The following is a 15,047-nucleotide window of genomic DNA, read 5'->3' on the forward strand; positions in this document are numbered from 1 at the left end:
TTTTTTAATGATGCTTATTTTAGCATATACATATATACTAAAATAAACTACTACTTGCTACTTGTACTACTTTTCCTACTTCGCAGATTTTCATTTATCGCACGGTGTCAGGGTAGAGTTGCTGACCAGGCCCCAGCCCGTAGCCATCTTTTCCAAATTCTACCCGATCCAATAAATTAATAGTAATTACAGGTCCGAACCTGAAAAAAACTGACATTTTTAATTAAGCTTTGACTGCTGGTCAGTGGATGTACGCGGCTGAATAAAGGGGTCAGAAGATCGGAGATGAGGGAGTGTTTGTCCTTTCATGGCGGTCAAAGCGCATTTAATGCTTCCCCTGCATTCTGCATTATTCAGACACGAACCCTGCTCTGACATGTCGGATATTTTGTGATCTCACCTGTTTGGGTCGTCGGCCGCGTGTGTCCGCTGAGTGCAGCGGCTGAATGAACGTCCACTTGGGCGATGGATCGCTGGCAGTAGTCCATCTGAAGCTTAGCTGAACTTTTTACCTCTTTCAAGGCCGGTCAGGTCAAATGGCCACATGTGGGAGGTGATTGTATGGCAAACCATGTTGCCATATAATTGGTTCGTCAGCCACGCACATCTGCTGACACAATCAAAAACACGACACTGACCCGGCCCGCACATTATTATTGACCAGCCCGGTCCAAATCCAGGTCGGGCGGTGCCGGGCTCCGGGTTCAGGCTAGAAATTACAGCTCTACTTCAGGGTATGGATCCCCAGCGATAAAACGAGAGACCACTGTACCTCCGTCTTTTAGTTTGAAGTTGTCCTCAATCTACATCTGATTTAATCATCGTCGGAACAATCAGATCTATATTTTAAACGTCTGCTCTTTGTTATTTCCATGAACAGACTGACTGACTGGATGCTTGTAATGCGTGACACGAATAATAAGAGATGCAGCCAAAGCTTTTGCCAAATTTCCTTTGCTTCGTTGTTTTTGTCGTCTGCCAGAATTCACTGCAAATATTCCTGGACGTGACTGCAGAGCTGTTACAGCCTCACACACTGGAGCCAGAAGCACGGCACAAAAACACAAAAAAGACCTCACCTCTCTAGTTGTGACTCAATTTTGAAAAGGCTGTTTTCTTTTCAACTTTATACTTGAATTTAGTTTGTAGTTTTTAGAGCCTTAGACTGCTTCTTCTTTGAATTTAGTCATCAGAAAAACAGTCTGAGTTTGAAAAAGCTACAATTTTGCTGAGCGTTCACAAAAAAGAAATGTTTTGTATTATCCTGTACATTTGCTAAACAGTGTTGCTCATTGTAATAAAACACTCATGAGTACTGTTTTACTACAGAACTGTAAGTACCATAATTCAGTTTAAAGTACACAGTCAGAACTGATTGGAAGTGAAAAGTAAAAATAATTTGAGCAAACATTTAAGGTTTATCCAACAAAATTCAGTCAGGTCATCTGGAGAGTTTCTTTTTTTTATTTCTTGTTAAAACGTTTCGTCCTTCATCCAAAGGACTTTGTCAGTCCGACTCAACAAACTGAGTCCCACAAGCAGACTAAACCACTTTGGCTATGGCTGCCTCAGAGGAGTTGACGGGGGTGAGGGTGGGCTCTAGAAACTATCTTATCACCAACAAACTGGTTGGTCCACTATGTGAGCATGCTTCTTGTGGGACTCAGTTTGTTGTGACTCCTTAGACTGATGAAGTCCTTTGGATGAAGGACGAAACATTTCAATAACAAAAAAAAAGAAACCGTCCAGAGGACCTGACTTTGTGGGATTTTTGAACCTGGATTATTGAGCATGAATTTGATGAAATGAAGTTTTCTGTCTTGCATGTACTCCTGTGGCTGCAGTATGCCTGTATGCCGGTGCGCAAAATGGTGACGGGCACACAAGTATGTCGCAGTGACGAAGACTGTGCCGAACACGCCGCCACCAGTATTTGCGTCACCCCCTCTCTGGAAAACCAGACGCGATTCATCCGTGTCACACACCCTCCTAACACACACATGCTGTTCGTTGGGTACCCGCCGCACCTGCAACATGCTGGTTTGTACACAACTCATCTCCTTCTTGTTTTTGTTGTGTGTTTGTTGCTAACTTTGAAACCATGTGAAATATTAAGGTGAACGTAGCTTGAGCAGTTTGAATCCTGACACTCTAAAAGTAAGATTTTTGTGTCTTGCACAACATATGCCCAGTTACGTTTAAAAATCCATTTTGTTTTAGAAGTTTGGCCCTCGGAGGACGTTTGCAACACCTCCAACGAACCATAAACTGTAATATTCACATAATTACTGCTGAGTGGATTCTGTAGGTGTTGGGCTGACTCCTGTGATGACTGCAAGGAGACGTGTTGCGTGTTGAAAACTAATTCCTCAAGTCACGACTTCTGTTTCCTGTTTGGTCTTGCAGTGAGTCTGACCAACTTTGTACCCCGCTTTGCTTTTCTCCATTTGGACCTGCCTATATTCTTGGACACCTTCCTCAAGTATCCTTTCATACATTTTAATTATTTTAAATGATTCTATTTATTAAATAAGAATTTAATAATTATTAATAACTATAAAAATAATAATTTAATAACATCGTTTTGAGCTAATTTCCTAATTTTTGTGCTCATTTCTGTGTATTCAAACCTAATTCAGAAAATATGTGTTCTTACTGCTTTCTTCTGCAGATTTAGGCTTGTCCATCCATTTTAGCTACATTTCAGCCTTTTTTTTTTTTTTTTTGCTAATTTCAGCTGTTTTTCAGCAAGTTTTTGCATTTTCACAGGAAATGCAATTTCTCTAGTTCTAACTGAAGATGACACTGACTCTGCGTTTAATTCACTTTCAGGCCACATGGATTAGTTATCATGTAAAAAATATGGTTATAAATAAATTATGAACAATGTATAAAACAATTACAAAATAAAAATAATACGATGGAAAGGTCAGTGGGCTGTTGTTCTAATGTTCATCCATTTGTTGATTAGTCAGTCTTAAGTGGCAATAAAACTCTTACGATGTTGCTTGAGAGTTAAAAAGCAACTTTTTGTGCCAGCCAAGATATCAGAAGTTAGTCAGCCGCTCCACACATTAAACTCGTCAGCTAAGACACTCCTGTCCCGCTCTTACAATGTGCTCATGGTGTTTTCATGTTAGTAAGTATTTATCCTCATAATTCATGAATATTAAGCGAGAGCTGTGTTTTCTGTCTAATCCTGTGCATGTTTTGTCCTGAGCTGCCCTGCCTCTCAGATACGTGGTGTCCCTCTCTGGTGCGTTAGCAGTTGTCAACTCTGTGCCCTGCTTTGCTCTGGACGGTCAGTGGATGCTGAACGCCCTGCTGGAGGCCACGCTGGTTACCGTGGTTACAGATCGTCAGAAGCGTGAGTTAATTGGCTTCTTCCTGTTGCTGGCAGGGAGCGCCCTGTTAGCAGCCAACGTGGCACTCGGCCTGTGGATGGTCACGGCGCGGTAGAAGCTGCGGTTTGCTCACCTGGCAAAACGAGTAAAGGAGAAGAGCTCGGCGCAGGATGTGTGACACCTCAGGGTGCTGTTGACACGCGTCGACCATTAAACTGTGATCACACAGGGAACAGCATCACAGCAGTGCTGCTCCTTTTTGCGGACTGTTAAGCAGAAATTCACTCAACCTTTAAACAGTTTCTGGACGGACACTGGAAACCTTCTTCCATTTTGCTGCCACCATTAGTACCGAAGCACAGAACCAGTAACGCACCTGGACTCGTCAAAAGGCTGATTACACACACACATCTGAATATTTAAAAATGGGTGAAGTGTTTGTGTTTGGAGGTGAGCAACATTCTTGTTTGATGCTACATTTTCTTGTCATGACTCAGAAGTTGGAGAAAATACAATTATATTACTAAAAAGTCACAATTTGTTCAAAGATGAGGTTTTGAAAGCCTTTATTTAATTTCTGAATGCATGCGTGTATTTTGATCTATAATGTATTTTCACTGTTGGGAGAATTGCACTACCTAATATTCTTTAATTAAACATGAATTATGTAATTGGCTGAAAGGACCTGGGTCCTTGGTGTACAGATTTATTGGATTAAATCAAGTGTCTTTACTCCTTTGAGGCGTTACAGCAGGAATAAAACCGTTTGTGCTCTCACTTTCCTGACTTTTCTAAAAGCTTCTTTGTGTTTATTTGACCTGCCACTGTCTGCTGTCTGTAACAAGTAACTTTTCAAAATTGTGGAATAAAACTTTTTTCTTTTTTAATATTGAGCTTGTGGGTGAAAAATGTGATTTCTGTCACTGTGTGAAGATCTTGTGTTGAATCACAGTTTAAGTACACACTTTCATGCAGTAAACATGTATATTACACAGTGTCTGTTTTCACCAATAACAGAAAACAGAACTGGTGTGTGGGAAAACTACCAGTAAGTACAAACTGTGCTTCCTTGGGAACTAAGAGTAACAATCAGCCGAGTGATGTTTATTTCATACATTAAATAACTGGGTATCAGCAAAGATAAGCGCCGTTGTAAATACACACCACGACAGTTTGCAAGTCTAGATGTCTTCCCTACACTGCAGATAGAAACACATGCACAATGATCTTAAAGGAGTGTGTTGGTGTCCATCAGTTGGCTCAAAAAGACATTTTAAAACAATGCAAGTTTATTAAGGGAGTATTTTGGGGGAGGATGTATATTGGGAATGATTGGTAGATGAAAACTTCTCACCGATCCTAGTCCTGGAGAGCCGTGCACCATCCTGGACATTTTATGTTTCTCTGCTTCAACACACCTGATTTAATTCATTAGGTGAACATTTATTATTCTAAAGTTTAAATAAATACCAAAACTGTTATTTACCCTCTAAATCAGGTGTGTTGGAGCAACAACTACAACATGCATTATAGTGGTCTTAGGGCAGGGATTCTGAAAACTTTCGGTTCAGGGCCTCACTCACAGGGAAGACAACGTTTCAGGAACCCCCTCATAACCCTCAGGTTTGTTCAATCATTTTCTGCAGTTTGTCTCTTTCATGCAATGGAAATATTTCTGTAACATAACTGCTTAAGGCCTGTTCTTAAATGGTGTTAATACAATTTTTATACTTGGGGTATTTTTCATTCAAGACACACTTTAACAAACATTTTTATTTCAACTTCCAAAAATTACAGTTGAGAACATTTACAGTATCAAAAAACACTTTAAAACTTTACCTATGTATAATGAACATAATAAATGTCACTTCTTCAAATTATTCCAGAGAATCATAACAGCAGTCGTCGCACCAAGGAACGTTTCATTTGTAAACCGGTCGATGCTGGAGCGCAGGTAGTGGGGGTTCTCTCAGAAATGTTTGAATGAAGTACATGTGATTTCCTGCATTTTGGTGTATTTTAACAGATTGTTCAACATCTACATGCTTTTTTTTGTAGACCCCAAGGACCAACTCACAGACCCCCGGGGGTCTGGGGACCCCAGTTTGAGAACCGCTGGCAAAGTGGCAGCACAGTTTGTTTTCAGAGCTGCAGCTAAACACCAACGTTCTTACGACCGTGTAAATGTGGAGCTCTTTGGACCACGTCGAGGAAGCGACAAACAAATGCAGCACATGACCCGTGCAAACAAGCTAACTGTGAGCACGGTGGTGGAAGACTGATGGCTTGGGCTTGTTTTAGTGACACTTTGATGATAACAAAGACATCTGTGTCACAACTTCTCCCTTGTCAAATGATCTGTTTGACAAAATATGAGCTAGAGAAGTTAATATAATTTTATTTTTAAATATGTCCCAATAAATAAACCCTAGAATTTTTACTTTCTATATTTTATTCTTCTACTTGTCATAAAAAAAAGAAAGCTTCATTTTTAGACACTTAACACGGGAAAATATGAATTCTAAAGGAAAATGTGATTTCAAACTGAGTAATGAACATTACAATACAACAAGTATTTTTCATAGTTTCACGTTTGTTTTTAAAGTGATCAGCTTTACATAAAGCTAAAAATTACAAGTATAACTTGAAAATAAATACAAATAAACCGTAACATGAGCAACAAATCACATCAGCTTTTGCTTAAAATCTTCATTTTGCTCTTCTTACCATCCATCCATTATCTTTACCCGCTTCCTCCCTTTTCGGGTCACGGGGGTCACTGGTGTCCATATCCAACCATCACTATGTGAGAGGTGGGGACACTGGACAGGTCTCCAGTCCATCACAGGGACACAAGAGACAAATGAGACAAACAACCATTCACTCTTACCAGTCAGTCCAACATGCATGTTTTTGGTCTATGGGAGGAAACCCACGCATGCACGGAGAGAGCACGCAAACTCCACCCAGAAAGGGTCCCAGACTGGGATTTGAACTGGGGGGACCTGCTAACTGAGAGGCAGCAGCTCTACAACTGCACCACCGTGCTGCCCACTCTTCTTACCACTGCTCATCATTTTTAACACATTTTTTTGGAGGGAAGTACTTTACATTACTGTACTTTTTAAAGTTTACTACTAAATAATAGTGTCTAGAAAGGCATAGATATATAATACATTAATACACCACAATAATATTCTCATCACTGACGTATACAAATATTTAATACAGTTTATTCTAAGTAAAAGTCATGGTTGCTATAGTTTGTCTGGGGAGAAGATCAGATAAATGACTTTTTACTTCTTTTTTGTATATTTTGGTGTACCTTTCTAATTTTATTTACCTCCATATTGTCTTTTCCAGACACGGCACAGTTTTAGTAACGCTCCAAACCGCAGAGCTGCTTTAGCATTACGAAGGAGTCTAGCAGTGATTACGCTTCCTGAGTGAATGAGCATCACGTATGACACATTGTAATTTGGAAGGGTGTTCCCCACAGACATGTAAACACTAAGTGTCCTTCAGCGCAGGGACAAAGGTGTATTTACTAAAGAAAAGCAGCTCCTCTGTGGTTGTGGACTTCATCACTGTACAGTAATTAGTTCAGTGTGTAATAGAACAGGACCAGACTGCATGAACTTGGTATTTGAAGCGTGGTTTGTGTTGAGATAAGGTTTTTCGAAAGCTCATTTTTTATTTATTTATTTTCAATTGACACAAACTGTGCCTGTGTCGTCTCACATTTGTGGTTCTGTTGCTTATCTTGTGCAAATGACAGCCTGGAGGGATGAATAAACAGATATGTGAGGATGAGGAAGACATGGGCTGGAGAGAAAGCAACACCGAAATGATCCTTGGTTAACCTGAGAAGTTCATTTAAAATAAAATAGTATCTGATTGAACTTTGGAACTTTTTCACGTTAAAAATAGATTTGTTGCATCTGTTTTAGTTTTGGTTCACGTTCATTGATTTCTATTAGGCACAAAAACAAGATGGGACATTGCTCATTTAAACATTGTGAGTTTCAGTTTTAAACAAAAGCTATCTTAGTAGTATCAATGGAAATATAAAAGAATTACTGAAAAATTGCATAACAGTTTGTTTTACTGTATGTTTATATATTTGCAAAAATCTTTTTTCACATTGTCATAATGGAGTATTGTGTCTTGAGGAAAGACATTAATACAGTTTGCAATGAGGTTGTAATAACAAACTGTGGAAAAAGTGAAGAGCTGTGAATACTTTCCAGTTGCACTGTATACACCTTCCACCATTTACTTTGGTTTTCAACAGCAATAATAAAAACTACAGCAAATAAGAAGTACTGGGAAAATCAAACTCTCAGTCATCTCAAGCATACTGGTGTCTGTGAAGAACAAAAAAACAACCAAAATAAAATCAGTAGGTTTATCTTGTTGGGATAATGAAAAAACATGTTGTTGTACAGTTAACCCTGTGTTAACCTTGATATGACAAACACAACTTGACTAAAACACAACCTGAGATAATGAAGTATTCTACTAACTTATGGCTACCTTTGACCCATAAAGGTCAAAGTGGGTAAAGAAAACGGATGGATGGATGGCTACACTAAATTGTACAATATTCCATTATTAGTAAAATAAATGCTGCGTAGTTAGTGGCAAAGTTTTAAAACATGCCTTGCACAGTTTGATTTTTGCAGCTGATTAACATCTCAAAAGCTCAAATAATATTTCAACTACAGCCCCAAATCTCAAATGCGTTGAAAGGATGTTCTGTGGATGCATTCTCATCTACCTGCCAGCTGTGCTCAAGTGCCTGACCACTGAGATCCTGAAACTAGCAGGAAACACGGCTCATGACAGCAGAAGGACAGGATCGTACCTCAGCACCTACAGTTGGCTGTCCACAGTGACGAGGAGCTCGGAAGACTGCTGGGAGGAGTGGCCATCGCTCTGGGAGGAGTTCTGCCCAGCATTCAGGCGGTCCTACAGCCCAGGGGAACCGAGAGGCCAGCTGAGTCTGGGTGGACGGACCGGACAACATCTGCAGCCAGTTTCTTAGGATCCACTGTGGGATGGACCTTTACAAGAGATCCTTCCTGTCTACAGCATCAGCATCTATAACATATCTTAATGAAATGAGGATCACGAGTTACAACAACAAATAATTTCCCTTTGGGATTAATAAATTATTTTTGAATTGAATTGAATTGTTTGTGCTCAAAGTAAGTGTTGAGGATAAATCTCAAGGTTCTAAGTGACTTGTCATTTGCATCACGTGGTACATGAGATGGAACGAAACTGTGTACTCAAGGTCCCAGTTACACCCGAAAATAACAAAAATATCAAGTATAAATTAGGCACCACGGTTGCACAGTTGGTAGAGCTGCCATCTCCCAGTGAGAAGGTCGCTGGTTCAAATCCCGGTCCAGGGGCCTTTCTGGGTGGTTTGCATGTTCTCTCCGTGCATGCGTGGGTTTTCTCCGGGTACTCCAGTTTCCTCCCACAGACCAAAAACATGTATGTTAGACTGACTGGTAACTCTAAATTGTCCCTGTGTGAGTGAGAGAGTGAATGGTTGTTTGTCTCTAGTCCCCGTGATGGACTGGAGACCTGTCCAGGGTGCCTCTCACACAGCGACTGCTGGATGTGGGCGCCAGTAACCCCCTACAACCCATAAAGGAAGAAGCGAGTAAAGATAATGGATGGATGTTACAAGTATGTTAAACAATAATAATGTAATATATTACTGTGTATTGAACAGCAGCCTGAACGTGAGTCTGCTGTGAATATAACAGCTTAAGGTAGGAAATCAGCAGCATGGCTAATCAGCAGCACAGATAAAGTGTAAAATCTCCAATTAAAGTGGCATTACAGTGATTATTCTGGTCAGAGATTCATGAGTCTAACAGCCTCAGGGTAGAAGCTGTTCCTCAGGCTAGAGGCTCAACACTTAATACTCCTCAACTCTCAGCTACTACCTCACCGTGTTTTTGTTCAGGATGTGTAAAACTTTTAACACATCAATACACACAGACACAGGTCTTTTGGCAGCAGTCAGTAACAAATAGCTCCTGTCAAACTTCTTCTCGTTCACAAACCAATCATCCAAACTGTAACTAATAATGTCCTGATTCATGCTCAATAACCCAGGTAGAAAAATCCAACAAGGTTAAGTCAGGTCCTCTGGATGGTTTCTTTCTGTTGAAATGTTTGGCTTTTATCTAAAAGACTTCTTCAGTCCAAGGAGCCTCGACAAACTCAGTCTTATAATTATTATTATTTTATTAAACCTTTATTTTACCAGGAAGAAATCCATTGAGATCATCAATCTCTTTTACAAGGATGTCCTGGGCTATATACACATATAGCAACAGTCTTAAAAACAGTATCAATGCATTAAAAATAAAATATAAGTAAAAGAAACGTACATCAATAAAACATAAAATACAATGTTATAAACAGCACCTTCTCATAGCGGGTCAGCCAGTTTGATGGTGCTGATGGTTTCTGGAGTCCACCCTCTCCCTGGTCGACTCATTTGAGGCAGTCTTGGCCAAAGTGGTTCCAAACATCCTGATTAACGCTCAATAATCCAGGTAGAAAAAATCCAACAAAGTTAAGTTAGGTCCTTTGGAAGTTTGTTGCAGCTCCTCGGACTGAATGGTCTTTTGGATGAAAAATGAAACATTTCATCAAAAAAACAAAAGTCTGTCCAGAGGACCTGACTTAACTTTGCTGGATGTCACTATAATGCTTGATTTTGTGATTTGGACGTTTTAGCAGCAAAACATACAGCTAGATAATAAAAAAAATGCAGCGCAGTCATAGAATATCAGTCTGTAAGGCCTCTGTGGTAAAAACTAGAACATAAAGAGGAGTAAAGAAAGTTGGAGCTGTGCCCTGGTTGAGATCATGAAACAAACAGGATACGAGTGACTGCAAGACAAAATAGAAAACAATGGCATTGTGGTCTGCGTTTCTGCTTGATGGATGTGTTTTAGGCAGCAGAGGAAGTCCTGTCTAAATAAGGACTTTTTGGCTGAGACACCAAACCCTAATAGGCACATGCAGAGAGAAATCTTACCGCAGTGATTTGGGTGGTTGAAGGCCAATCAGTGGCTGAAGTATCACTGCTGTTACCTCCTCGTGCACCCTCAAAGACTCTGGCAAGCCTGCTCATGTGTTTTCACAGGCGGCAACAGTCCCGGCAGATTACTCTGCTGTAATCAGTGCACGTTAAACGTTCATCGTTCTGGTCTAGTAACTTTCTGATGTGGTAAACATTTTGCAGAGCACTCTCCTGCTCAGTACATGGGATTAAACACATTTGTGATCCAGTGATGAAGAAGAGCAGGAGTGAATGCTCTGCAGAGACACAGCCAGGTACGTCTCTCTGCGGTTTGAATAAATGATCCCTGTTTATCTCTCTGACGGAGCTGGTCCCTTTTTATTTAAAGTGGGCTCTGAGGGAAGGAGGCGTGTCGGAGGAGAGGAGGAGTGTTGGAGAATGGAGGGAGGAACAGTTAAAGCCAGAGTAAAGTTAGAGAACCTACACATCAAGTTGACACATACGATTGAGAATTTGACAGAGGTTTGTGCTCTCAGGACTGGAAAGACAAGCTAAACTTAGACATTTTTCTTCTTTTAAATCGGCTCTTCTCGAGTACATTTTTGCTCTAAGTTTGATTTTGTTTTAAATGTTATTGTGTTTTTTGTGTCCACTTGATCTATTTGTCAGTTAACGTTAGTTTTTAGACTTTTTTTGTTTGTTTGTTTGTGTGAGTGTACGATATAGTGAACGATGGAGCTGGAACATTTAGGTGGTGGTGGGGTTAAACCAGAGAGGGGCACCAATCGTCTCTACAAAATAGCTCTGGTCATGTGTGTGTGTATCTGTGCTGCTCTACTGCTGGCTCTCATACTGGGTAAGTCTACACACACCCTTAAAACATGCCTATAAATACCGTATAGTCTTTCTCCTACATTATAATTTTAAAGGAACTTAACGTATGGTAATGGTTGAATACAAGCTCCGTCCTCAAATTGTAGTGCATGCAGACTGTCATAGCACACAACCATGCTGGTGGGAACTTTGTGGAAGACTGCTGGGGATCTATTTTGGGTCATGTCAGGTTTCACATGTGCTCCTGCTGTCAGCAAGACATAAGAAGAGTTAAAGAAGTGTGTTTTCACTAGTGTTGAAGTGCATGACATGGTAAATTGTGTAAAATGTTGGTTTTAGAATGGGCATTGACAAGTGGAAATGCATCTCCAATAAACAAGAAACAGGTTTTTACATAGGGTATATGATAAAAAATAGTTTCCTTAAAGACTGAGATTTTATTAAAATGCAAATAAAAAGAGTTTTCTGGTCTGTGCCAGATCGATAAATACGGCAACGCACAACATATTGCCGTATGATAACATGGTGTATAACATAAAAGTAAATGCAGAACAGGGATGTAAATATTAAGTCCACTGATTCGGCCCGTTTGACTTTTGATTTACAGCTCCTTTAAGGTCCTGTGCATGTCGAGGGGGATGAGCTTGGCCCTTCACTTGTCCACTCAGTCCAATACTTTCTGCTCTGCTTTGTATTAATGTCCTGTTGCATCAGTCAGTCTGAGCCAAGCTTTGGACTCTCCTCAATTGGCATGTGATGCATTTTTAAATGAAAAATACTAATTGAGGGCCACAGAATCTGAGCTCTATGGAGTGTTTTATTTCTTTTTGATAGTTTTTCAGGGCATTACATGCTCTGACAAATTGCTGGGACTTCTATATCTGTAATTATGACAACTTAAAGTGAGATCCACATGGGGATAACCCTTAAATATTTAAAAATAGACCCAATTGTTTGGAAATGACCTTGTAAATCAATAGTTCCTTCTTTGAGATCATTTTTGATGCATTTGCTATTTGGGATTCTGTTTCTTGCCCTTTGGTTATGATGTTACAATGACACAGCTGGACGAATGATTTCTGTACATGAAGCAAAAAAACGACTAGCTTGAGGATTTTATTTTATTTTTATGTGAGCCATTACTTAGCGTGTAAGTTAGACCTAACGTCATAAAAAAAAGGAGAGAAAAATATATGACACTGCATTATGTTTGTATTTTTCTCCTCAGTAGCTGCTTCTGTGGACTTTTGCATCTATTGTTGGCCACATTCTGAAAATGGGGAAATCTCTCTGCAAGTCGCTTTAAATCTCAAGTGCATAGATGTGAAGTCGAAGTGTTTGGTTAAATAAGTTTAACATGTTTTTATGGGATTTGATAGTGAGTATTTTAAATATATGTATAAAGTTTGATCAGATAATTTCCCCTATCTCAAATCCTTAAGGTGAGCGATGTTTAATGGGCTGCCCCCAACAGTTAAATTCAATTTCCCAATATAAGAAATTTGTAACACTATAAGAATAATATTTCTGCATATCAATTCAAACTGCTCTTGTTGGAGTCTGTGGAAACCGTGTTAGTAGTTCTGATGGTCGCAGTGGGAGTGGCTCATGTGTTGGTCTAGGGTGGGGAAGTATGTTTTTTTTTCTTGGTTGGGGGAAGTTGACATTCTTGTGGTGGCACTGATGTGTAATTTTGTTATGAACATGCAGTTCCAAACACCCACTCTAGTGCCCCTCTAGTCTCCAGCCATGCGAACCAAGAGACACTGGAAGTCTAAGTGGTTGCTTTGATTTAATAATTTAGGGAACGAGTGTGACTCCTTCATCTGACTTTGTCGAGATGCATGTTTCTTATGGGACTTGTTTTTGGTTTTATCGTATTGAACATGGTGTTAGCATTAGCTGGGTCACTGGAACTACTCCATCTGCAAATGGGTTTCAGACAGAGAGATAGTGGGGGGATGGGACCTTGCTGAGCTATGAATATGTGGATTTTTCTGCAAAAGTGTCCCAAGCATGCAATAATCCACAGAAGCAGCTCCAGATATTCTAAGACTTCTCAGTTCTGCTCCACTCATACGTTCACTTGAAGGATTTGGTTTCCAAAGATGTCTATGCCTTTTGTTTTTTGTCACAGAGCCACATCAGACAAAACTGGTTTCTGACCAGAGATTAGGGAGGATTCTCACCTTTTGGAAGTGAACTGGTAAATGTACAGTTTCACAGCTAGAAAATAAATAATAGGAGGGGGTTGGTCTGTCTTTGTTATTGTGTTGCTCAAATGTGTCTAACAGCCAAGAACAAGTCAAAACTGTATGTATGTATGTGTACAAACCAGTTGATATGCAGTAACATATTGGTTTGAAATTGCTGTATTTAGGACCTTATGGTAAAGTGTGTAAGTTTACAGTACACAGCTGACAACTGTACACTGAGCCTTCCTGCCTTTCCTCAGTTCATGCATGTGCATCTGTGTACTCATTATGTGAACACTGCAGTCGTTTCATTTGTTCTATGGTCTGAGTTGTACCCACTTTGCTTGTGTTAAAGTCACCTATAACACCTGATAGGAACAAACATTTTCAGGATTATATTCAGGTAATTTATGAAAGGACAGTGCAAGAGACTATTTAAAATATATGTGTACTAAAAAGTTACTGCAAAGCAAAAGGAAAAATGGCCCCACATTTACCTCAATAATATTTTGTACCAACATGAATCCATGGTTAGCTCAGTTGGGCTTTTTTCACAGCAGTTTTACTATATAGCCCTAAAGATGAGCCCATTTACAAGCTGCTTTTGGCGGTTTATGTATGCACCAAATGAGCTGACCACATCCCATATACATATGGTAAGCTTGTAATCAGCACTGTGGAACCATAAGAGGCAAGGTGTGCTTTGACATGGAGTACTACTCTTGAAATATTTTTGGATATTGCCATCAGACCATTCTAAATCCCATCATTTGGTATCCCTATATCACCCCCTCAAGATGCAATGCCAACTCACCCTTGCATGCCAAGTATTATGGCTAAATATGAAAATCTTTTCTAGTTTCTTTTGATTAGTGTAAAGTCTGGGCTCTGAGAAAATGGGCTAAAACAATTTGTCTTGTTTTCACTTAAAACAGCCTTAATAAAATTTTCAGAATAATGGACAGAAGGAATACGTTTTCCAAAATCTGTGTCTTTCATCATTGGCGTTGTGGTAACATATTCTTGCTTGCTCTACAATAGCAAACTGGCAAAAGCTTATACTTTTATAGAGGGATGAGTGTTCCCCATTTATGGCATGTTAATGATGTGCATTGGATGAACACACCCCTTTCATACCTTAAAAATAAATAAATGAGTGTACCTATTATTTTGTCTCGTGTTGTCTGAGGTTGTAGTTATGTAATTTTAAGATCTGGTAAAGTCAAGTTTTATTTATTTATTTATTGGGATTGGATAATCTTGGTCCTTCTTGAATCTTGAAAGTAAATATTACCACAGGCATAGATGCAGTTTAGAGCATTTTCTAGATGTCTTTATTTTACTACAAAACCATATTGATTGCATTCAATGTAGCTATCCAGTATTACCACTTGTACAACTTGCTTTTATTAAAAATGCTTGTTTATAAACATTTTAATTTCAATTTTTTTTCAGGAAAAACTTCTTCAGAAACATCATCACATTGTGGATGTTTGTGGACATGAAAAATTCCTATATGTGTATTTAAAAATTGTCCACAAGAGACTTTTTAACTGTGTAACAACAAACATTTCATGTAAAGATACAGTGGAACACACACCCACACACACACACACA

General features: G+C 39.4%; 2 protein-coding genes across 2 annotated transcripts in view; both read left to right on the forward strand.

Annotated features, from left to right (window-relative positions):
* Positions 1–4,017, forward strand: part of mbtps2 (membrane-bound transcription factor peptidase, site 2) — a 45,017-nt gene extending 41,000 nt beyond the window's left edge. The window contains exons 9-11 of the mRNA XM_037694411.1: positions 1,845–2,040; positions 2,407–2,482; positions 3,237–4,017. Of these exons, the coding sequence (XP_037550339.1) occupies positions 1,845–2,040; positions 2,407–2,482; positions 3,237–3,459 (495 nt within the window). The 3' untranslated portion in view covers positions 3,460–4,017. The remainder of the gene's footprint in view (positions 1–1,844; positions 2,041–2,406; positions 2,483–3,236) is intronic.
* Positions 4,018–11,133: 7,116 nt separating this feature from the next.
* The window catches only part of phex (phosphate regulating endopeptidase homolog, X-linked), a 29,527-nt gene continuing 25,613 nt past the window's right edge, over positions 11,134–15,047 (forward strand). Inside the window, exon 1 of the mRNA XM_037694323.1 lies at positions 11,134–11,257. Within this exon, the coding sequence (XP_037550251.1) occupies positions 11,134–11,257 (124 nt within the window). The remainder of the gene's footprint in view (positions 11,258–15,047) is intronic.

The sequence above is a fragment of the Nematolebias whitei genome, chromosome 20 (genome assembly GCF_014905685.2).
Source record: "Nematolebias whitei isolate Nwh7 chromosome 20, NemWhi1, whole genome shotgun sequence".
NCBI classification, from domain to species: Eukaryota; Metazoa; Chordata; class Actinopteri; order Cyprinodontiformes; family Rivulidae; genus Nematolebias; species Nematolebias whitei.